The 25902-nt window shown below is 37.6% G+C and overlaps 1 protein-coding gene and 1 pseudogene across 3 annotated transcripts in view; both read left to right on the forward strand.

Moving 5' to 3' along the window:
* SLC16A2 (solute carrier family 16 member 2) overlaps positions 1–25902 on the forward strand; it is a 168750-nt gene that overhangs the window by 131472 nt on the left and 11376 nt on the right. For all 3 annotated transcript variants that reach the window (XM_006082939.3, XM_006082937.3, XM_023764674.1), the window contains one exon: positions 24595–24739. In XM_006082939.3, coding sequence (XP_006083001.1) covers positions 24595–24739 — 145 coding nt within the window. The remainder of the gene's footprint in view (positions 1–24594; positions 24740–25902) is intronic.
* Positions 13333–13922, forward strand: LOC102429752 (annotated as a pseudogene).

Genomic DNA, 25902 nt, shown 5'->3' on the forward strand with positions numbered 1-25902 from the left:
AGTGTTTTATTTTGTTGAATGTTTTTTCTGCACTATTTATATGATCATCTGATTTTTGTCTTTCACTTTGTTTATGTGATGTATCACGTTTGTTGATTTGTGAATATTGTACCAGCCTTAAATCACCAGAATAAATCTCACTTGGCTATGGTGTATGATCTTTTTAATATATTGGTGGATCTGATTGGCTAATATTTTATTGAGGATTTTAGCATCTATGTTTATCAGGAATATTGGCCCATAATTTTCTTTCTGTGTAGTGACTTTATATAGTTTTGGAACTAGGATAATGCTGGCCTCGTAAAAACAGCTTGAAAAATTGGCCTTTCTCTTGGATTTTTTTGGAAAAGTTTGAGGAGTATAAGTGCTAGTTCTTCTTTGAATATTTGGTAAAACTCTCCTGTGAAGCCATCAGGACCAGGGCTTTTGTTTGCTTGAAGTTTATTATTATTATTACTTCTTCTATTTCCTCAGTTGTTATTGGCCTATTCAGGTTTTCTGACTCTTCCTGATTCAGTTTTGGGAGGTTATATTTTTCTAGGAATTTATCCATTTCATCCACATTGTCCAGCTTGTTGGCATATAGTTGTTCATGGTGTTTTCTTACAATCTTTTGTGTTTCTGTGGTGTCAGTTGTTACTTCACCACTTTTGTTTCTGATTTTGTTGATTTGTGTCCTGTCTTTGTTTCTTGATGAGTCTGGTTCACCAACCTTGTTTATCTTTTCAAAGAAGTGGCTCTTGGTTTCATGATTTTTTTTTCTTTGCATTTTTAAGTCTATCTGTCCTTTATTTCTGCTCTAATCTTTATTATTTCCTTTCTTCTACTTACTCTGGGCTATTCTTGTTGTTATTTTTTAATTCTTTAAGTTGTAGGGCTAAATAGTTTAATATCATTTTTCTTTTTTTTTTTTTTCTTTTTTTTCCAGGTAGGCCTGTAATGCTATGCTTTTGCTGTGTCCCAGTGATTTGGGGTTGTTGTGTGTTCACTTTCCATTGTCTCCAGGAAGTTTTTTATGTCTTTTTTTATCTCATTGGCAACCCACTTATTGTTTAATAACATTCTATTTAGCCTCCATGTGTTTGAATATTTTTGAGTGTTTTTACTGTAGTTGATTTCTAATTTTATTCCATTGTGATCTGAGAAGATGCTTGATATGATTTCAATCTTCTTGAACTTGTAGAGACTTGTTTTGTGTCCTAACATGTGGTCTATCTTTGAGAATGACCCATGTTCACTTGTGGAAAATATATATTCTGCAGCTTTGGGGTGAAATGTTCTATAAATGTCAATTAAATCCATCTGATCCAGTGTGTCCTTTAGAGCAGTGGTCGGCAAACTCATTAGTCAACAGAGCCAAATATCAATAGTACAACAATTGAAATTTCTTTTGAGAGCCAAATTTTTTAAACTTAAACTATATAGGTAGATACATTGTTATTAACTTAATTAGGGTACTCCTAGGGCTTAAGAAGAGCCACACTCAAGGGGCCAAAGAGCCGCATGTGGCTCGCGAGCCTCAGTTTGCCGACCACGGCTTTAGAGCTATTGTTTCCTTGTTCATTTTTTGTCTGAAAGATCTATCCAATGAAGTCAGCAGGGAGTGTTAAAATCCCCTACTATGACTGTATTATTGTCTATCTCTGTCTTAAAGTCTGCCGAAGTTGGTTTTTGTTTTTGTTTTATTTTTTTTTCTCTCTCTCTCTCTCTCTTATATTTAGGTCCTCCTGTATTGGGTGCACATATGTTTACCAGGGTTATAGTCTCCCGTTGGATTGATTCCTTTAATATTATGTAGTGACCTTTGTTGTCTATTATGATGGCCTTCATTTTGAAGTCAATATTGTCAGATACGAGTAATGCTGTCCCAGCCTCTTTTTTCCATTTGCATGGAAAATTATTTTCCATTCATCCACTCTCATCTTGTGTGAGTCTTTTTTTTTCTGAGGTGGGTCTCTTGTAGACAGCATAGAGTTGGGTCATGTTTTTTTATCCATTCAGCTACCCTATGTCTTTTAATTGGAGCATTTAACCCATTTAAGGTCATCATTGGTTGATATTTATTTACTGACATGTTAATTCTGTATGCCTAAGTGACTCCCTATATATAACTTTCTTCTTCTCATTACAGCAGTCCCTCTTATCATTTCTTGCAGTGCTGGTTTTCCTTTAGCCTTTTTTCTTATCTTTTTTCTTATCTGGGAAGCTCTTTATTTCACCCTCTATTTTGAATTTAGCCTTGCTGGATATAGTAATCTTGGTTTCAGATACTTGCTTTTCATGACCTTGAATACTTCATGCCTTCCTCTTGAGGCCTTTAGTGTTTCTGATGAGAATCAGTTTACATCCTTGTGGTTGCTTCTTTGTAGGTAACAAATTGCTTTCTCTTGCTGCCTTTAAAATTCTCTCATTGTCTTTCATTTTTGGCATTATAATTATGATGCATCTGAGTGTGAGCCTGTTTGGGTTCTTTTTGCTTGGGACTCTCTGTACCTCCTGGACTTGTGTGACTTTTTCCTTCACCAGGTTTGGGAACATTTCTGCCATCATTTTTCAAACATGTTCTCTAAACCTTGCTCACTTTCTTCTCCTTCTGGACACCTATTATGCAAATATTGTTATGTTTCATATTGTCCCAAGGCTCCCTTAAGTTTTCCTCCTGTTTTTTTTTAATTTTTTTTCTTTTTGGTTCTCTGATTGAGTGATTTTCTTCTACCCTGTCTTCTAATTCACTGATCTGATCCTTGGCTTCCCCTGATCTGCTGTGTATTCCTTCCAATGTGTTCTTTATTAGTGCTATGTCATTATTCATTTCCAAATGGTCTTTTTTCATAGTTTCTATATTTTCTCATGCTGCTGAGCATCCTTGTAATCATTATTCTAAACTCTATATCTGCTAAATTTCTTATCTCCATTTCATTTAGCTATTCTTCTGGAGAATTCTCTTGTTCTTTCATTTGGGGCTTGTTTTTTTTTTGTCTCCCCATTTTGGCTGCCTGTTTGTGTTTGTGTTTATGTATTAGATAGATCTGCTATAACTCCCATGTATAGTGCTCAACAATGTCAGATGCTTTCTGTGACTTGCACTGGGTACCCTGTTTGAAGCTGTCAGCAATCCAAATCTTGTGGCTCCTTCTGCTAGGTCTGAGTGACCTTAGAAAGGACAAAAACATGCCCTAAGGTCTGCTTTTCCTATAACTGGGTCCAGAAGACCAGGCAAAAGTTAAAGCCTCCAGATATCTGCCTGTGCCTGGAGTCTGATTGCCATGCTCAGTGTTAATTAGCCTTAGGCTATAGACCACAACAAGGTGTAGACTCCATAGGATGAAGCAAGGTGTTTTACAAAAGGATGTGGCAATTGCTCTCCCCCACCCCCCAAAACAGAAGCTGGCTGTATAGTAAAGGTCAGCTGGAGAAAAATGTTCTCTGCAGTATGAGGGATTGACTCAGCAGAGGATACCAGGCTGGCTGACTTCTGAACTCTAACCCCAGAGCCCTTAAACCTGGAATCTCCTCACACTGCTGTAGCCACTGTGCCCTCCCTCTCCTGGAGCACAAGGTGAGTGGCTTCACATGAAATTTTGTACATTGGCCCTTTAAGAGAATACCTGCATTTCCAACTGTCCTTCTCTGGCCAACAACAACCCTACTGCTTTTCACAGCCAGATGTTATGTGGGCATCTTTCTCAGTTCTGGTGCTCTCTGCTGGGGGGCCAAGCTTGGGGATTAGTCCACAGAGTTCTCAGTGGCAACCACCCACAGCTGAAATATCTCTCCAGAACTTCAGGGGCTATCTGTAGGAGCCCTGCCAGCCCTTTTGCGCCTCTGCCCTTCCTACTAGTCTCTATTCGGTCTTCACTTTCCATCCTTGGTAATCAGGGTTCTTTCCAGATAGTCTTCAGTTGATTATTCAGGATGTTTTTTTGTATTTTAGTTGTAATTCCAGCTTGGTCCTGGGAGTGTGTCTGTAACATCCACTTTGCTGTCATTTTTTATCTCTTATGAATTTTTTGTATAGTGTTTTTGTTCTCTATTTCATTCAATTCTGCTCTCATTTTTACTATTTCCTTTCTTTTGACTTTGGGTTGCCTTTGTTCTGCTTTTCCTAGTTCTTTAAGATGTGATTTTAGGTTGTTTACTTGGGATTTCTCTTATTTATTGAGATAGGGCTGTAATGATATAAACTTCCCTCTTATTACTGCTTTCGCTGCATCCCAGAAGTTTTAATATGTTGTACCATCATTCTCATTTGTCTCTATATATCTTTTGATCTCATCTTTTATTTCTTCTTTGATCCAGGCATTTTTTTAGTAGTATGTTGTTTAATCTCCTCGTATTTCTGTGTTTCTTTACAACTTTTTTGAAGTTTATTTCTAATTTCAAGGCATCGAGATTGGAGAATATATTTATTATCATTTCAATCTTCTTGAATTTGTTGATGCTAGTTTTGTGACCCAACATATGGTCTATCCTTGGGAATGTTCCATGTGCACTGGAGAACAATGTATAACCTGATGTTCTGTGATGGAAGCTTCTGTAAATGTCAATTATTTCCATTTGATCTAGTGTTTCATTTAAGGCCAATATTTCTTTATTGATATGCTGTTTGGTTGATCTGTCCAGACCTGCCAAAGGAGTATTAAGATCCCCAACTATGACTGTGTTTAAATCTGTTTCTCCCTTTAGTTCTGTGAGTAGTTGTTTTATATATTTTGGTGCTCCTTGGTTGTGTGCACATATATTAAGAAGTGCTAAGTTTACTTGATGTAGTATCCCACTTATCATTATAAACTGTCCATCTTTGTCTCTTGTTATCTTTGTTATCTTGAAGTCTTTTTTGTCAGATATAACTATAGCTACACCTGCTTTTCTGTGGATATCATTTTCTTGGAGAATCATTTTCCACCCTTTTACTTTGAATCTAACTTTGTCTTTGCAGCTTAGATGAGTCTCTTGTAGACAGCATATTATTGAGGGCTTGTTTTGGGGTTTTTTTTTAATCCACTCTGCTACTCTGCGCCTCTTTATTGATGAATTCAGACCATTTACATTTATGGTAATTATTGATATATAAGAACTTACCATAGTCATTTTTTAAATATATTTTTATTGATTCAGAGAGAGAGAGAGAAATATCAATGATGAGAGAGAATCATTGATTGGCTGCCTCCTGCACGCCCCCCACTGGGGATCAAGCCCACAACATGGGCATGTGCCCTTGACTGGAATCGAACCCAGGACTCTTCAGTCCACAGGCTGATGCTCTATCCACTGACCCAAACCAGCTAGGGCTACTATAGTAGTTTTATCTTTTGTTTTCTGGTAGCTCTGTCCTCCATTAGTTCTTTCCCTTTGTGTTTCTGTTTGTTGTTTTTATTTGGTGGTATTCCATACTTCTTTCCTTTTTAAGCTATGTATCCTGGTTTGCGGATTTTTGTGTGTGATTACCATTAGGTTTATAAATAATAAAGTTGCATATATATAGTAGTTTTTTTTCTTTTGACTGTATCTGATCTTCATCCTCCTTTGCCAGTTCAGACCTTTACCACCTCCCCTTTTATGTGTGTTTTTTTTTGTTTTTTTTTGTCACAAATTATCCATGTTCATGCTGTAACTTTTTTTGTGATCTTACCCTTAGTGTTCTGACCTTATGTTCTTTGTTTCAGGTAGAATAACTCCCTTGATTATTTCCTTCAATGGAATGTCTTTTTTTTTCTTCATACTTAAAGAATAGTTTTGCTGGATATATTATCTGTGGCTGGTAATTTCTCTCTTTCAGGCATCTGAACATTTGGTTCTACTCTCTTATGGCTTGTAGAGTTTCTGCTGAGATGTCAGATTTAATTCTGATGGGTTTGCCTCTGTGGGTCACTTCCTTCTTTTCCCTGGCTAATTTGAGAATTTTTTATTTGTCATTAATTTTTGACAGTTTTAATACAAAGTGCCTTGGAGAGGGCCTCTTTGGATTGAGGTATCTAGATGTTCTGTTTGCTTCTTGGATTTGAGGATCTAGTTCTTTCCATAGGTTTGGGAAGTTCTTATCCACTATTTGAATAGACTCTCCATTCCCTGCTCCCTCTCTTATTCCTCTGGAATGCCTATTATTCTAACATTGCTTTTCTGATGGAGTCAGATATTTCTCATAGAGCGCTTTCATTTTTCTTTATGCTCAGGTCTTTTCCTTCTTCCATCTGCATCATTTCTAGATTCCTATCTTCAATATCACTAATTCTTTCCTCCATCTGGTTGGCTGTTTTCTATGCTCAGTAGTTCATCTTAATCTCCTTAATTGCATGCTTCATTTGCATAACTTTTGATTTGGTTCATTTTTAAAGTTTCAATGTCGTTTTTTAATATATTTTTATTGATTTCAGAGAGGATGGGATAAGGAGAGAGAGACAGAAACATCAATGATGATCTAGAATCATCGGTCCCACACACACCCTAATGGGGATTAGCCCACAACCCGGGCATGTGCCCTGATTGGGAATCGAACTATGACCTACTGGTTCATAAGTTGATGCTCAACCCCTGAGCCACACTGGTATAGCTTTTTTTTTTCTTATTAATCCTCACAGCCTTTTCCACCTCTGCCCTTCCTACCAGTCTAGATGTGGCTTCTTCTGTAAGTCCTTCGTTATAGCACATCTGTTCAGCCAGTGTTCAGTTAGTTATTTGGGATTGTTCTATAATTTAGTTGTAATTCTGGTTTTATCTGGGAGGAGGTGACTATAATTTCCATCTACTTCACTGACATCTTGGATCCTCTCCAACTCACTGTTTTCAAGATTATGTTACATGTGAATGTTTAGATTACAGAACTTTGATTATGATGTGTTTTGGTATAGATTTCTTTGGTTCATCCTCTTTGGTGCTCATTCATGTTCTTAATATTGTAAGTTTGTCTTTTGCCAAATCTGTGGATTTTTCAGCCATTATTTCTTTGAGCATTTTTTCAACCCCTCATTCCTGCTCTTTGTCCAGGACTTCTCGAATGACAAGAATGTTACATCTTTTATTACAGCCCTGCAGTTCCTTGAGTCTCTTTTCTTTTTTTCTAATTTATGTTCTCTGTGTTGTTTAGATTAGATAATTTCTATTATTCTATCTTCAAGTTCATTCATTCTTTCCTCTGTCCTCTCCATTCTGTTGTGGAGCCCATTCAGTAAGCATTTTTTATTATTATTTCAGTTGTGTTTTTTATTTCTAAAATTTTCATTTGTTTCTTTTCTATATTTTCTATTTATTTGCTGAGACTTAGCATTTTTTCATCTATTTCAAGTATGATTGTAATTGTTCACTGAAGCATTTTTATGATGGCTGCTTTAAAATCCTTGTCAAATAACTCCAACATCTTTGTCATTTAGTTGTTAGTATAAATTAACTATCTTGTCTCATTGAAGTTGAGATTTCCTAGTGTTTGATGTGGTTTTCTATTGTATCCTAGACATTTTGGGTATTATATTATGAGACTCTGGATCTTATTTAAATCTTATTTTTTAGTAGACCTTCTATGACACTGTGCCAGCAAGGCACTCACCTTTTTATTGTTAGATGGAGCGGAAGAAATGGGGGTGGAAGTCCATGTTCCCTGCTTAGCCTCCATTGACACCCTGGGGAGGATAGGTGCTTTGTTATTGCTGATCAGGGTTTGGTGTTCAAGATTTCCACTAGGCTTCCTCTGATACGTTATTTTTTTGGAAGAGGTAGGGGTCCCTTGCTACTATTTCCCACATTGCTTCAACTGATATGATACCAGGAGATGGTAAAAATACTGCTTTCCTGCTTGGCCTTTACTGTCATCACCTTGGCATTGCTCCAGGAATGGGAGGAGAGTTGGAGGTTACAGTCTGGCAATGGTGAAAGTCCAGGCTCCCTGTATGGTCTCCAGTGACTTCATGGGGGTACAGTATAATGGAATTCCTGGCTCCCCACTCAGTTTACTCTGACAGGATCTCAGTATGGGAGGGGGTAGGCAGGTTGAGACACCTTGTTACAGCTGGGTGAGTGTAGAAGTCTAGGTTCTGCACTAGGCCTTTACTCGTAAAGGTCAGTTCAAAAGCATTTTTCCCATGGCATTTGACTGCAGTTATTGTCTAAAAGTGTTCTACCTTGCTAGGCTACCCCTTTCCTGTTTGTTTGCTTTTTCTAAATAAAGCAGGCTTTTATTTGGGGCTTATTTTGTCTGTTCTCATTGGAATTTCTGGGTTGATGGCTTCTTCAGCTCCAGATGTAAGATATACGAGGCAAAAATAAAATTGCTGTGTTGTTCCTTTGGTCCTGAGACCATCGGCCTTTTTCTCTCTACCCTTTAGACTTTTTTATTTGTTTCATATACAATATTCAGGTTTTTTAGCTATACTTCATGGGAAGAATAGAAAACAGTCGTTTGATATAGTTTTTAAATGCTAAATGTATATATATTTTAAATGAAGCCATTCATATATGATATTCACTTATTCAACAGTTAATTATCATCCTCTCTGGAACAGAGAAAGGGCAATCCCACAAGCATTGAGGATGCTAAATAAATGACATACTATCATTGTTTGAAAATATCTTACAGTAGAATAAGAAACACCTTTCTTAAAATAAGAGCAATGAAATTTATAAATTTCATGGTTAAAGGCCAGAGTAAATTTTTCTATTTAAAGATTTAGAGAGAGGTCAAAATCCCAAGTGAAAGAAAATTTGCTATGTTAAACAAAAGTAAGGTAATCTAATACCTAGATTAATGATGTAAGAGAAAGTGTGTAAAGGATTGTTAGCAGGAAACATTATCAGAGGAAATTTAGTAGAAGAAAAATAATCTAGGGATTACTATATTTTTTAAAAGGAGAAACAATAGTTATAATTATAATGATAATAAACATGTTGATGGTAAATAAGTGCTATTGGTTATCCTTTACCTTTCTTGCACTCAGTTTTCCTTTTTGGAAAATACAAGGCATTAGTGGAGGTATTCTAGAATTCTTGACAGTCCTTGGTCTCAAAGCTAGGAGTTTTTATTGATTCCCATATTACTCTTGCTCTCATATGAGGAAGACAAATATATTTTGATGAGGCAGCTGAGATTTGGTAGAGTTTGGAAAGGTGAAAAGTAGATTTTAACAGGTGATGTACAGGGTCATCTTTCTAAACAATCTGGCAAAATCAGATGTGGCATCCCACAACTTTCTTTCAGGCAGAGAGCATTATTTAAACCCACAGCTGCACTAAGTGCTAAAGTAATGCCTAGCTTTTGACTAATAAACTTTCTAACAAAACCCTAGAACTTTGAGGATTAACTATGTATAAACCCATTATCCACAGCTTTCATCCAGTGGCTCCCAGAGTTCTCTTCAACCTCAAACACTACCCTCAGGTGAATTAGTACTCCCAGAGAGTTGGTCCCCAAAATGCCTGTACCTGAAGTGAACATAATGTCTGTATTCAACAGGTACTCCCCTCCTTTCCTGCTTTAGGCACACACCACCAGCTGGACTTTTGTTTAGCCTAGAAATTGCAAGAGTGGAGCCCTGACCTTTCCAATTCCATCCTGGGCCTATTGGCCTTCAAGATTCCTTATGCTATAACTGTTTTCACTCAAGTGCTCAATTAGTACCTTGATTCCGTACTTAGGCTCATACGCTTTGAAGTACAGGAAGACTGCTCAGAAAAGAACTCAGATGTGAGACCAGATTCCTCATTCCTTGGCTGCCAAAAACCAACTTAGCTGAGCTCTCCCTCTGAGTTGAAAGAGGGGGAGAAGATACTCCAAGAGCCAAACTTTCCAAATATATTATAGGCTTTCACAAATTCCTGTTGTTGTTGACAACTAACAGAAGCTCAAATTAGGGAATAATGGAGCAAAGCCAAAGAAAAGACAAAGCTAGGAAAGGAGTAGATGAAAGAGAGAGCGAGAGGTGAAGGGGGTGGTAATGGGGAAAGAGGTAGCTCTATTCAAGAGTCCCTGCTTCCTGATAAGGTGAACAGTACTATGAAGGAATGACAAATATGATTAGGAGTTCATGTTTTGAGGCTTAACTGCCCAACTGCTGGAGAAAATGGTATTGTGAAATGGAGTCTCTGTTGCCAGAAATATTCCCCCTTTTCTGCTCCATCTCCACTCCTCTTTAGGGTCCATAGAACATGGTGAAAAAACTAAACCTAGTTGGGATTAGAGGATATGGTAAGAATAACATAGGTAGGGCATGGAGACCATGTGGGATAGGTGGCAAGCAGCTCAGGACTGTGCTGATGGTATGCTGACACATCTGGCTAGGTGATCAGAACCTATTAGTCAGATGACTGAAAGCATTGGTAGAACACTTTTAAGAGGAGGAAAGAAAATACACTTTAGGTGTCAGCCAGGGAGCTCCAGAGGGGAGGAATACAGCAACTTGGTTTTCCTTGGGAACTGAGATGGCAGGAGCCCTGACCTCTATTCTCTCTCTGGCTGACAGAGAGTGACCTCCAGCTGAGCTTTTATTAACTATTTCTCTAGCCTTATACAGGACCCAGAGTTAAGTGCTAGGTAGGTATTTTTCCAGTGAATAAATGAAATACTCTTGTTCAGGAAAGCTGATTCCAAACCTTTTTTCATTTTCTGAAAAACACTGTGTTAAAGAGCTCTTTCTTTCAGCTTACAGCCTCTCAATCTATTGACTGTGGCAGCTATTCACCATCCAAGTATTGTGTTTGGAAGTTTACTCCAGATTTTTATCAAGCCTTTATGAAAGAATTCCAAAAGTATTTTCTTTTTTGTCCTGGTATTTGATCCTGTCAATGTTTTAAATTTTATTCTTCATTAGAACATGGTGGTGGTTTTCTGGGTTGGCACAGGAATACTGAAAAACATTCTTTTCCAAGCATTTTAAATCCCATTTTTAACTTCCCACACTTTGTCTCAAAGCATACCAATGTTAATAGGCTACTTTTGAGTGTCAAAACCTGTATAGTCAAATAATCACTGAAACTATAAATTGCCTTATTACCCACTTATTAAGTTATTTGGCATCCTTCTCTCTGCCGTTATTGTATATTTACTTCCATTTTTTTAATAAGAAGATTGAGGTATTCCATTCCTAATTTTATAGATAGTCAGACTGAAGCCCAAAGAAATTCATTCTTAGGAGCACCCATGTCAATTCTGAAAATGCAGGCCTTCTAACTCCTGCCTCAGTCTTCCAGGGGTAACTGGGTTCTACTTAATGGCCCACTGATTTGCAACCACTGGCTTAGCACAATGGTCAGTTATCAACACTAGTAGCTAAAGTATATCACACATGATTCTTGAACCAAAAAACCACCAATCTTTAGAGAAACTACAAATTGGACAGTTTCCTCTGCTTTCTCTGCGGGGACTGGGCAGCCCTTACAGACTCAAATTGTCAAAAATTCACCTGAGAGTATGAGAAAGAGGCGAAGGGGCAGAGACAAGAAATAAGGAGACAGAAGAGACACACAACTAAAACAGAAAGATTGATGGCAAGGGCCTTATTAGAACTGTAGAGTGTTCAAAATAAAAGGGTCAATCATGGGATTCATTGGTGAATTCCAAACATTTAAGAAAGAAATAACACCAATCCTATACAAATTCTTATTTAAAAGAAAAAGAAGAGGTGAGAACACTTTTCAATTCATTCTATGACTCCAATACTACCCTAATGCCAAGACCAGATAAATAAATCACAAGAAAAGAAAACCACAGATGAATAACCACATGTATATGGACAGATAATTTTCGACAAAAGAGCCAGAAACACAATGGAGTAAAGATATTCTCTTCAATAAATGGTGCTAAGAAAACTGGAAAATGATATGCAAATGAATGAAAATGGAATACAGTTGGTCCCCATTTACAAAAATTAATTCAAAGTGGATCAAAGACCTACATATAAGACCCAAAACAATAAGTCACATAGAAGAAAATACAGGTACAAAACTTATGGATCTTGGTCCTAGAGAACATTTTACGAACTTAGCTCTAAAGGCATGGGAAGTAAAACCAAAAATAAACGAATGGGACGATATCAAACGAAAAGCTTCTGCACAGCAAAAGAAACTGACAACAAAACAAAGAGACAGCTAACAGATGGAGATGCTATTTGCAAACTCCAACAAAGGTTTAATTTCCAAAATATATAAAGAACTCAAAAAATGCAACACCAAACAAACAATCCAATCAAAAGTGGGCAGAGGACCTGAAAATACACCTCTCCCAAGAGGATATTACAAAGAGCCAATAAATATATGAAAAGATGTTCAACCTCACTAGTAATTAGGGAAATACAAATAAAAACTACAATGAGATACCACCTCACACCTATAAGAGTGGCCATTATCAACAAGACAAGTAATAACAAATGTTGGAGAGGTTGTGGAAAAAAGGGAATACTCATTCACTGCTGATGGGAGTGTAGACTGGTACAACCACTATAGAAAGCAGTCTAGGGATTCTTCAAAAACCTAATTATACAGCTACCATATGACCCAGCAATCTCTCTGCTGGGTATATACTCAAAAAACTAGAAAACATGTATTCACAAACATATATGTACCTCTATGTTCATTGCAGCATTATTCATGGTGGCCAAGACATGGAAACAACCAAAGTGTCCTGTGATAGAGGATTGGATAAAGAAGATGTGGTACATATACACAGTGGAATACTACTCAGCCATAAGTAAGGATGAAATACTGACATTTGCAGCAACATGAGTGGACTTTGAGAATATTATGCTAAGTGAAATAAGTCAGCCAGCAATAGCTGAGAACCATACAATTTCATTCATATGTGGGATATTAAACTGAAACTCATGAACATAAACAGCACTGTGGTGGTTGCCAGAGGGAAGGCAGTGAGGGGTAAACGGGCTCCTATTATGTGGTGACTAGGGGCCTAGTGCACAAAATTTGTGCACAGACAGGGTCCCTAGGCCTGGCCAGCGATCAGGGCCAATCAGGGCCTTCCAGCTGCCAACTGCTGGCTGGGGCCTTCCTTCATTCCACACCACCCGCCCCCTGGTGATCAGCGCACATCATAGTGAGCAATCAAACTCTGAATATCCCAATCAAACTCCCAAGGGGATAATTTGCATATTAGGCTTTTATAGATATAGATGGGAGAAAATTTGACTATTGTTAGTGGGAACAAGGTACAACATACAGATCTTGTAACATAGAAACCCACACCTGAAACCTATATGATCATGTTCACCAATGTCACTCCAATAAATTTAATTTAAATATAATAAAAATACACTAGAAGGAATCAACAGCAGGTTAGATGAAGCAGATGACCAAAACAGTGACTTGGAAGACAATGTAGCAGAAAACACAAAATCAGAACAGTAAAAAGAAAGGTTGCAGGTCTGATCCCTGATCAGGGCACATGCAAGAATCAACCAATGGGCCATGCTCCCATCACCGCACTCCACTCTGCTCAGGTCCCACGCGACTCCGCGCCCACCATGGCCTCCATCCAGCAGCTGGTAGGGAGATGGAGCTTAGTGGAGAGCAAAGGCTTCGATGAGTACATGAAGGAATTAGGCGTGGGAATGGCTCTGCGGAAAATGGGCGCTATGGCCAAGCCAGACTGTGTTATCACTTCCGACGGCACACACCTCACCGTCAAAACCAAGAGCACGTTGAAGACCACCCAGTTCTCATGCAACCTGGAAGAGAAGTTTGAAGAGACCACAGCAGATGGCAGGAGAACTCATACCGTCTGCACCACGAGTGGGACGGGAAGGAGAGCACCATCACGCCGCGGCTGGAGGGCGGGAAGCTAGTGGTGGAATGCATCATGAACAACGTCAACTGTACTCGGGTCTATGAGAAAGTGGAGTAAGAATTCCATCATCCTTCCAGACAGGAATTAGCCATGAGAATAAACAAGCTCAGTTCAATGAGCAAATCTCTCCACGCTTTTTCCCCCCATTACAGTGTTCAGTTATCACAACCATTTTACATGCAAGTATTTCTGAGTTGGTTTAATTAAGATTGACTGTTTCATTAGTAAATAAATATGTTTATACTATAATAAAACAAAAAAGAATAAACCAATGAATGCATAAATAAGTGGAACAACAAATCTCTTCTCTCTCTCACTCTCTCTCTCTCTCTCTCTCTCTCTCTCCCATCCTCTGTGTCTCACTTCCTCTCTCTCTAAAATCAATAAATAAAAAATAAATTAATAAGTAATACTGTCACCTGATTTCTCTACAGAAACATTTCAGGCCAGAAAGGATTGGCATGAAGTATTCAAATGATGAAAGTTAAGATCCTAAAACCAAGAGTACTCTACCCAGAAAGGCTGTTTTTCAGTATCAAAGGACAGATAGATCCCAAGACAAGAAAAAGCTAAAGGATTTTATACTACCAAACCAGCATTATAAGAAATGTTAAAGGGACTTTTTGTAAGAAAAAAATAAATAAAAGTATTAATAAGAAAATATTGCAAAGAAAAATTCTTACTGACAAAGGCAAACACCTAATAAAATCAGTAGATCAACCAATACTAATGCTAGTATAAAGGTTAAAATGTAAAAGTAGGAAGATCATATATAATTACAACAGTAAATTAAGGTATACACACAAACACACAAAAAATAAGTAAAAAATAATTATGAAATGTAAATGTGGTTGAGCTGAGTAAAAATATTTGTGTTTTTAGAGTGTGTTCAAACTTAAGTGACCATAAGTTTAAAATAAACTGCTATAAACACAGCCTGGTAATTATGCAGCACATGGTAACCACAAACCAAAAATCTACAAGAAATAAAGATAAAGAAATTCAAACACAACACTACAGAAAGTCATCAACATACAAGAGAGCAAAAGAATAAGACAGGAACAGAGAAGAACTACAAAAACAATAGAAAACAATTACTAAAATGTCAACAACTACATATCTATCAATAATTACATTAAATGTAAATTGATTAAATTTACTAATCAAAAGATGAATGGATAAAGAAGATGTGGTACATATATACACGATGGAATATTACTCAGCCATAAAAAGAATGAAATCTTACCATTTGTAAAAGCATGGATGGACCTAGACTCTAGGTCTTAGAGGCTATTATACTAAGTGAAATAAGTCAAATGAGAAAAACAAACACCATATGATTTCTCTTACATGTGGGATTTTAAAACAAAATTTAAAAAAGAGAAACCAAACTCACAGATACAGAATATCGGAAGGAAGTTGGGGGCTGAGTGAAAAAGGTGAAGGGATTAAGAAGTACAAATTGATCATTACAAAATGGGGATGTAAACTACAGCATAGGGAATATAGTCAGTCTTTTAATAAATACACTGAGTGGCCAGATAATTATGACCACCTGACGTTTGTAGGCAAATTAGCTATAATTTCGTGCTGAAGTTGCTAGAGGGCCAGACCATTATAAACATCTGAATAGCACAACATACCTAAGTATCATGTTGATGGCGTATCCCAATGGAGATGGCTTCTTCCAACAAGACAATGTGCTATGCCACGGTGCTCGTATTGTGCAGGAGTGGTTTCAAGAACACGAGGGAGACTTTACCTTGCTTAGGTGGCCCCCACAATCACCAGATCTCAATCCAATTGAGCATTTGTGGAACGAAATTAAAAGAGCCATCAGGCAGCTGGTTCCACAACCATCAAATCTCACAGAACAGGACAGTGCTATTCATCAGGCATGGTGTTAGATTCCTTGCATAACCTTTCAACATCTTGTGGAGTCAATGCCAAGAAGAATCGACGCAGTATTGAAGGCAAAAAGTGGCCCAACGAACTACTAATGGGGTGGTCATAATAATCTGGCCGGTCATAATAAATTGGCCACTCAGTGTATATATGGTGTCAGTTTACTGCAAGACTTATTGGGGAGATTACTTTGTAAGTTATATAAATGTGTAATCATTATCCTGTATACTATGCTACCCATCATATTAAATGTCAACTCTATGTTCATAGCAGCACAATTTACCATAGCTAAGATTTGGAAACAGCCTAAGTGCCCATCAGCAGAAGAATGGATTAGAAAACTGTGGTACAACTACACAATGGAATACTATGCTGCTGTAAAAAAGAAGGAATTCTTTTTTTAAATTTAATTTTGTTTTATTTCTTAAAGTATTACAAAGAGTATTACATATGTCTCCTTTTTCCCCCCCTTGACATTCCCCCGGCCTCCCCTACCCCCCAGTGTCTTGTGTCCATTGGTTATTCTTATATGCATGCATACAAGTCCTTCGGTTGATCTCTTACCTCCCCCTAACCCTCCCCAGGCTTCCCACTGTAGTTCATGGATGGAACTGGAGAGCATTATGCTAAGTGAAATAAGCCAGTCAATGAAAGAAAAATATCACATGATCTCACACATTTATGGATAATAAAGACCATTATAAACTGATGAACAAAAATAGATACAGAGGCAGAGCAGCATCAAACAGACTGTCAAACTTCAGCAGGAAGGTAGGGGAGGGTTGGGGGGTAAGAGATCAACCAAAGGACTTGTATGCATGCATATAAGCATAACCAATGGACACAAAACACTGGGGGGTAAGGGAGGCCAGGGGAAGGTCAAGGGGAAAAAAAGGAGACATATGTAATGCTCTTTGTAATACTTTAAGCAATAAAACAAAATTAAAAAAAATAAATGTCAACTCTAATTGAAAAGGTTTTTTTAATTCAAAAAAACAGAGATTGGCAGAGTGGATAGAAAATTTGAAAAGAAATGCCCAAACTATATGATGTCTTCAAGAAACTCACTTTAAATTCTTCATAGAATTATGCTGGGTGAAAAAGCCAATTTCAAAAGGTCACATACTATATGACTCTACTTATACAACTTTTTTGAAACAATATTATAGAGATGGAAAACAAATTTGTAGTTGCTAGAAGTTAGGGATGGTGGAGGAGTAGAATGGATGTGACTATGAAGAGTTGCACAAAGTAGATTTTTGTGGTGATGGAATAGTTCTATATCTTGATTGTGGTGGTGGTTTCATGAACCTACACATGTGATGAAATGATATAGAACTAAACCCATATAATATACCAATGTCAATTTCCAGGTTTTGATATTGTAACATAGTTAAATAAGATGTAACCATTGGGGGAAACTGGAAGAAAGATTCATGGTACCTCTCTGAAGTATCTTGGCTGTTTCCTGTGAATCTAAAATTATTTCAAATTTTAAAAGGTAAAATAAAATAGATTAATTTTTTAAATCTATATTAAGAAACATAATACTAATATTACACTTAATGGTGAGAAACTGGCAGTTTTCCCACTAAGATCTGGTACAAGGTAAGTATGTTCCCTCCCAACTCTCCTTTTCAAAATTATAATGGAAGTTCTAGCTAATACAATAATACAAGAAAAGGAGATAACAGGTATAAAAATTGGGAAGGAAGAAATAAAACTGCCTTTGTTTGTAGATGATAGGATCATCTATATAGAAAACCTGAAAGAATCAACTAAAAATCTCCTGGAAAAGTCCATCACTTTGCTATATTCCAACAATATCCAAGTGGGATTTGAAATTAAAACAAATACCATTTACACTAGCTTCCCCCAAAATGAAATATTTAGGTATAAATTTAACAAAATATGTACAAACTCTATATGAGTAAACCTACAAAATGCTTAAAAACAAAATTTAAAAGAACTAAATAAACAGAGAGATATTCCATGTTCATGCATAGGGAGATTCAATATTGTCAGGATATAAGTTCCCAACTTGATCTATAGAGTTAATACAATCTCAATAAAAATCCCAGCAAGTTCTTTTGTGGATATCCACAAACTGATTCTAAAGTTTATATGGAGAGGCAAAAGACCCCAAATAGCCAACACAATATTGGAGGAGATGAACAAAATAGACAAATAGATCAATGGAACAGAATAGAGACCCCAGAGATAGATCCACATAAATATAGCCAACTGAACTTTGACAAGGAAGCAAAAGCAATACAGTGGAGCAAAGATTTTTTTCTACAAATGGTGCTGGAACAACTGGACATCCACATGCAAAAAAAAATTAATCTAGACACAAACTTTACACCCTTATCAAAAATTAACTCAAAATCCTAAGTGTCAATCCATAGATGAATGGATAAAGAAATTGTGAGATTATATATTACACAACAATAAAAAAGAATGAAATCTTGCCATTTGCGACAACATGAATGGCTCTAGAGGGTATTATGTTAAGTGAAATATGTCAGGCAGGCAGAAAAAGACAAACACCATACAGTTTCACTTACATGTGGAATCTAAAACAACAAAACAAATGAACAAATGAACAAAAAAACAGACTCATGGAAACAGAGAACAAAGGGATGGTTACCAGAAGATAGGGGGTTGTGGGGTAGGTAAAAAAGGGAAGGGCAATATAGTCAATAAGTTTGCACAGTGACTAGAATTAGTGGGCTGACATCATATTTTAAGGTATAAGAATGTCTAATCACTATATTATACACCTGAAACTAATGTAATCAATATAATATCCTGTACCAACTATTTCAAGCTTTAAAGTTTTAAATTATCTCAGAATGGATCACAGACCTAAATGTAAAACACAAAACTATAAACATTCTAGACAATAACAGAAGAAAACCTAGATGACCTTGTTGATGACTCCTTAGATACAATACGAAAGGCATGATTCATGAAAGAAATACTTGATAAGGTGGACTTCATTAAAACTAAAAACTTCTCTGCCACAGGCAATGTCAAGAGAATGAGATGATAGACCACACACTGGGGAAATACTTGCAAAAGACATAGCTGATAAAAGACTGTTATCTAAAATGCACAAAGAACGTTTAAAACTCAACAATAAGAAAATGAATAACACGGTTTAAAAATGGGCCAAGGACCTTAACAGACACCTCACCAAAGAAAGTATACAGATGACAAATAAGCATATGAAAAGATACTCATCATAATATATATCACCAGGGAAATGCAAATAAAAATAACAATGAGCCCTAACCGGTTTGGCTCAGTGGATAGAGCGTCAGCCTGCAGACTGAAGAGTCCCAGGTTCGATTCCAGTCAAGGGCATGTACCTTGGTTGCGGGCACATCTCCAGTGGGGGGTGTGCAGGAGGCAGCTGATCGATGTTTCTCTCTCATCGATGTTTCTAACTCTCTATCCCTCTCCCTTCCTCTCTGTCAAAAATCAATAAAATATATTTTAAAAAAAATAACAATGAGATAACCACTATGTACCTATTTTGAACTATTAGAATGGCCAAAATCCAGAACACTGACAACACCAATTGCTGATGAGGATGTGGGACAATAGGAACTCTCATTCATTGCTAGAGAGAATGCAAGATGGTACAGCCACTTTAAAAGACAGTTTGGCAGTTTCTTACAAAACTAAGTATACAAGTTAGCAATTTTGCCCCTTGGTATTTAATCAAATGAGTGAAAAATTATATCCATACAAGAATTTGCACACAGATTTTATAGTAGAATTATTCATAATTGTCAAAACATGGAAGCAACCAAGATGTCTTTCAGTAGGTTAATCAATCAATAAATAGTGGTACACCCAGATAATGGAATATTATTCAGTGCTAGAAAATGAGCTATCAAACCAAGAAAAGACATATGGGAACCTTAAATGCATATTAAAAGATGAAAGAAGCCAATCTGAAAAAGCTACACATTCTGTGATTCCAACTATACTGTACAGCATTCTGGAAAAGGCAAAACTATGGAGACAATCTACACTAATAAAGAGAAAGATGCAAATTGACCATACCTTTGCGATGCTCACCAGCCAATCAGGAGTGAGTATGCAAATTAACCCAACAAAGATGGGGGGCTAATTTGCATACACAGTCACCAAGCGGCCAGGTGCCCCAGCCGCTCCGGGCCTCTGGACAGTGTGGGAAGGCGGAAAGGCAGCTCTGGGTTGGAGCAAAGGCGGTGCCGGCAGCCAGGGCAAGGAAGGCCCATTCTTGCATGAATCTTCGTGCATCAGGCCTCTAGGAAAAAGATAAATGGTTGTCAGAAGTGGGGTGGAGGGGAGGGTGAATAGGTGGAGCATAGGATTCTTAGGGCAGTGAAAATATATTTTTATGGTGCCATAATGGTGGATACATGCCATTAACAAAAAAAGCTACACCAAATAAAATTTCAACTTTCTTTGACTGTACAAAAAAATACCTTCAACCCCAATAATCAGTTTTCATTGTATTGTATTTTGTTTATTCGGAAGGACCAAACAATGGTGAGTTCTAGTTGATGAAATGTCAGTAAGATAATATTATATTTAAATATTTTTATTTATTTGAACTATTTTTTTTAATCCAGCCAGAATAAAAACACATACATCATAAATGAGATCTCTCACTGGCATTTCCTGCTTTGCTACAAGAAGAGTTTTTTATAACATCAGATTTGAGTTATAATTTACATGCGGTAATATTCACTTTTCTAATATGCTCAGTTCCATGAATTTTTACAAAAGAATAGCACCACTACATTTAAGGTATACAACATTTCATCACTCTAAAAAGTTCCCTTATGCAACTGGAAAGCATTATGCTAAGCGAAATAAGCCAGTCAGAAAAAGATAAATATTGCATGATCTCACTCATTTGTGGAATATAATGAACAACATAAACTGATGAACAAAAACAGATCCAGAGACAGAGAAGCATCGATCAGACCATCAAACCTCAGAGGGAAGATAGAGAACGGTGGGGTTAAGAGGGAGAGATCAACCAAAGGACTTGTATGCATGCATATAAGCCTAACCAATGGACACAGACACCAGGGAGGGGGCGGGTGATGGCATGAGTGGGGAGGGGTGGGGGACAATGAGGGGATAAGGACACATATGTAATACCTTAATCAATACAGGAAAAATAAATAAATAAATAAATAAATAAATAAATAGTTCCCTTATGTACCTCTGTAATGAATCCTCTCCCCCCAAGCTTCCTCCTGGCACCCATTATCTGTCCCACAGTTTTTCCTTTTCCAGAATTTGTGTCTGCTTCTTTCACTTAGCATAATGCCTTTGAAAGGTGTCTAGGTTGTTGCCTATAACAATAGTTCATTCTTGTTTATTATAGAGTGATATTCCATTATAATAATGTATATCCACTTATTTATCCATTCACAAGTTAAAGTATATTTTGAGTTATTACCAGGTTTGGCTGTTATGGGGGGAAAAAAAGCTGCTATGAACATCTAAGTACAGGTTTTTCTGTGAACAAAGTTTTTTTTTTTAAATCTTGTGTAAATACCTAAGACTGGAATTTCAGGGTCCTATGGTAATTGTATGTTTAACTTTATAAGCTGCCAAACTGTTTTCCAAAGTAGGTATAACATTTTGCATTTCCATCAGCAGTGTATGAGATTTCCAGTTCCTCTACATCCTCACTAGTATTAGGTATTGTCTATTTTTAAAGAGCCTTTTTAGCAAGTTGTAGGTGGTACCCCATTTTTATTTTAATATGCATTTATTGAATTACTAATGACATTGAGGATATTTTCATATGCTTAATTGCCACTCATATTGTGTGTGTTTGTGTTTTCATGGTAATGTCCATTCAAATATTTTGCCCATTTTAAATTGGATTGTTTTTCTTCTTCTTATTGAGTTGTGAGAGTCAACTCACAGTTGGATTCTGAATACCAGTCTTTTATCAGATATTTGTGTTGTAAATATTTTTTCCCAGTCTGTGGCTTGCCTTTTCATTGTCATAACCATTTTTTCAAAGAGCAGAAGTTTCAAATTTTGAAGTCTAATGTATCAATTTTTTCCTTTATAAATATTACTTTTGTAAATATCTATGAAATTTTTGCTTAACTAAAGATCAGAAAGATTTTCTCCTATACTTTCTTTTAGAAGGTTTTTAGTTTAAATTTTACATTTAAGACTGTGATCTATTTGCATTAATTTTTGTATATGATGTGATTATTACTATTTACAAAGCTCTCATACATATGACTACATGTGCTGATCATTAAAAATCTTTGAGGAAGGCCCATCAGAAATTTTAATCCCCGTTTTACAGATGATAAGACTTGAAAAGTGCTGTGTGACTTGCTCAAAGCCCCATGGCTGATGAGAGGTGAAATTGCAAGGTAAGAAGTAAAATTGTGATGAGAGTTCAGGTCTCCCTGCTGTCCCAGGACAGTACTTTGGGAACCAGGCAGCTATGGCTCAAGATGGCACCCCAGCAAAGCAAATTTTCCCAGTGGGGATCTGAACAAGCTTTTAGGCACTGAGGTAAGAGACACAGGCAGTAGGCTAGCCCTGATCTCACTCAGATTGCACTTCTCTGGAGCACTTGCGCCTCCACAATTGAAGAGAGCCAGAAGCTGGCCTGGTGCACTGCTCAGGTGATACTCAATGATGCTTTTTAAAATATATATATTTTTATGGATTTCAGAGAGGAAGGGAGAGGGGAGAGAGAATCATTGATTGGCTGCCTCCTGCACACCCTTTACTGGGGATCGAGCCCACAACCCGGACATGTGCCCTTGACTGGAATCAAACCCGGGACCCTTCAGTCTGCAGGCCGATGCTCTATCCACTGAGCCAAACCAGCTAGGGCAATGATGCTTTTTGATGATGATGACGATGAAGACTTGAAATGTGTTCAGAGGAGAGTTATGAAAGTAATTACAGAGTTAGAAATTAAGGCTAAGAAGAAAAGTTAAGGGAACTAAGATTATTTAGCCTAGAAAAGAGAGGTCCAGATGAAATTTAATAACAGCCTTCAAACAAAGAAAAACCCTCGGGCTTTCTTTCTGAGGGTTGAGCAAGGTGAAATGGGCTATAAGAATATAAGCAAAAGGACAAATTTCTCCCTGGTGAGCATTGTTACAGATACTTAAGAGCCTTTATAAACAGAATAAATTCTTTATTCAAGTTCAGAGCCAGGAAGTTGCCCAAAATGGGCTCCAATGAAGGATTTCAGCATGATAGTTACATGACTCTCTTGCACAGTGTCCTTACAAATCTTTGGGTGGCTCCAGAACCTGTCTTATGTTTGTGGCCTTCCGTGCTCCTGAGTCTTAACATCTTCACCGGACTTTGTTGCAGTGAGCAAGATGAGCTTTACCTCTTGAAGGCTTAATTAATGCCCATGCTTCTTGGAGCTGAAATGAAGTAGCTGAGTGCTGAAGGTTATAGATCTGGCTTAGCATCCATGGAAGAGCCTAAAATGTTGGACAGTCCAAATATTACCCCAATGCTTGAATCCCTTGTTTTATATCTAGCCTCTGCTTGCACACATCCAGTGAAAGATAAACCCAATAAAAGATATATAATAACACAATTAACTTTGGACTAGAAATAAAAAGAGTTGGGTTTGGGTATCAGCTCTGCCACTAACTTGTTGTGTGATCTTTAGTAAGTCCATTCATATTACTGGACCTTTTTCTTTATCAGTAAAATGGTAGTGGAGGGATATTTTAGTTTGTGTTGATTTAACTGCTGTAACAAATGGTAATTAGAAAACTGAGTGGATAAAAAAAGCTGTGGTAAAGTTACACAATGGAACACTGCTTAGTCATAAAAAAGAAGGAAAGCTTATCCTTTGAGACAGCATGGTTAGACCTGGAGAGTATTATCCTGAACAAAATAAGCCAATCAGAGAAAGATGAGTACCATATGATTTCACTCATATGCAGAGTCTAATGAACAAAATAAACTAATAAACAAAATAGAAACAGATTCAAAGATACAGAGAATAGACTGACAGCTATCAAAGGAGAGGGGGTTAAGGGGTTAGGTGAAAAAGGTGAAGGGATTAAGCAAAGAAAAACAAACTCATAGACACAGACAACAGTATGGTGATTACCAGAGGGAAAGAGGGGTGGCAGGAGGTAGAAGACAGTAAAGGGAGATAAATGGTGATGGAAGGAGACTTGATTTGGGATAGTGAATATACAATACAATACACAGATGATGTATTATGGAATTGTTCACTTGAAACCTATATAATTTTATTAACCACTGTCACCCCAATAAATTCTATAAAAAAATTTAAAAAGTGGTTACAATAATAAAAATAATTCAGCGGCTTAAAGGACAAGAAATTTCTCTATTTCTTATGAAACATTCAGTGCAGGGATTCCATATTGGGGAGGGAGGAAGAAGTTTGCTCAATGTAGTTATTCAAGGACCCACTCTGCAGTTGTAGCCTACCAGAAAGCAAAAACCTGATGGGACTTTTTTATGGTTCAGGCCTAGAAGTGGTGTGTATCACCTGAACCCACATTCTATTGGTCAGAATTCAGTCACATGATCATGCTAAACAGCTAAAGAGGCTGAGAAATATACACCTGTGTGGTGGCTAGTTATACTTCATCATAGACTTGATCTTTAAGCCCCCGCCCCAGCTCTGAAGTTTTGGGTGTATTTATAAACTAGACTCTTTATTTCTCACATTGCCCTGCTATAGGTACTTTGAAAATCGCCTAATCTCTCTGGCTACTAGGGAGTAGCTAGCTGGCAGTGCAGGCCAATGCAATGCTCCCTGTGCAAGGTCAGGGAAGAAGACTTGAGATACCAGTCATACTACCAGGTACCACATTAAGCTAAGGTATCTTTGTACTTGTTTTTTTCTGCAGCATGGGTAGGAGCCCTCTCAATGGGCATGATCTTCTTCTGTTCTCCCATTGTGAGTATATTTACTGATCGTTTGGGCTGCCGAATCACAGCAACTGCAGGGGCTGCCGTCGCTTTCATTGGCCTCCATACCAGCTCTTTCACCAGGTAAGGTTAGGAGTTGCTGGTCAATTGCCCAAGCCTAAGGGTTGGCTTCTCTCTGGACTTCAATTAGGGACACTTTTCTCATTGCAGACTCTCCTATGGTCCTTTCTATGCTGGGTCCTTATTTTCCAATAGGACTCATCTAGGTAGGATTCCCTGTGCCCACTGATAGGGAATATCCCCAAAGAGGACCAAAGAGTTCAAAAGTGGTGGGAGTAGTCTAAGTTTGGGAGTTCATACAGCTGGGCCCATGTCCAGTTTTGGCCACTGAATGGCTATGGAACAATTGAGGAGTACCATTCCTCTCTCTGGGACTCAATTTCTATATTGGTAACATGAAAGGATTAGACCAGATGGTGTTTTCACATCTCTTCCAACTCTTCCATTTTATTCTTCTTCAATGTACCACACATCTCATGACCTCATCAGCCTTTTTGGGAATGAGCTTTTAGAGAAAGCTCATGTGGACACCTATCATTATAGGATTCCTGAGGGTGTGGATTCCAAGGCTGTTTAGCATTTCTGGCCCCTTTCAAGATATTTTGGCTGCAAATGCATAGACAGTTTGTGACAGATAAGATTCATGTCTTGGGTATTAAAATAAATATTTAGCAGCATCCCCAACTGAGTACAAACCTAGTACCCAGCTACCCAGCTAGACCGAAGTTAGAGTCAAATTCTGGTCCCATTGACAGAACTCAGTAGTGTCATTCAAGGAGCAAGTTACAGGTTCATTTTCTATTTCCTTTCTACCAGCCCTGCAGAAGCATATCTGTAGTTGAGGGGAGAAGTGAAAATCCTCCACTACAGACTGAGAAATATGGGATTCCTAAAGAATGTCATCAACTTTCTGCCAAAGCCACTTTGGAAGTTATGGTACCTCCTACTTGCAATCTGCTGAGCTTGTGTAGGAAGATGCTGTCCTGAAGATACAGTTAACTTAGAGATTTGCTTTCTGAGCTTGGCTCCCCAGAGTAGGATCATGGTTATGTTCTCTAGTCCTAGGGTTCCACTCACATCAAAGAATGATAATCCTGTTCTGCCACAATTGGGCCCTTTGAGGATGATCCAGCTTAATGACTTAAGCATTTCTGGCTGCCAAGCCTACCCTGCAGCAGAGCTTGGATATGTCTTGCAATGGTTTCTTGGCTCCATCCCTTCTAGTT

The sequence above is a fragment of the Myotis lucifugus genome, unplaced genomic scaffold (genome assembly GCF_000147115.1).
Source record: "Myotis lucifugus unplaced genomic scaffold, Myoluc2.0 scaffold_4, whole genome shotgun sequence".
In the NCBI taxonomy this organism is placed as follows: Eukaryota; Metazoa; Chordata; class Mammalia; order Chiroptera; family Vespertilionidae; genus Myotis; species Myotis lucifugus.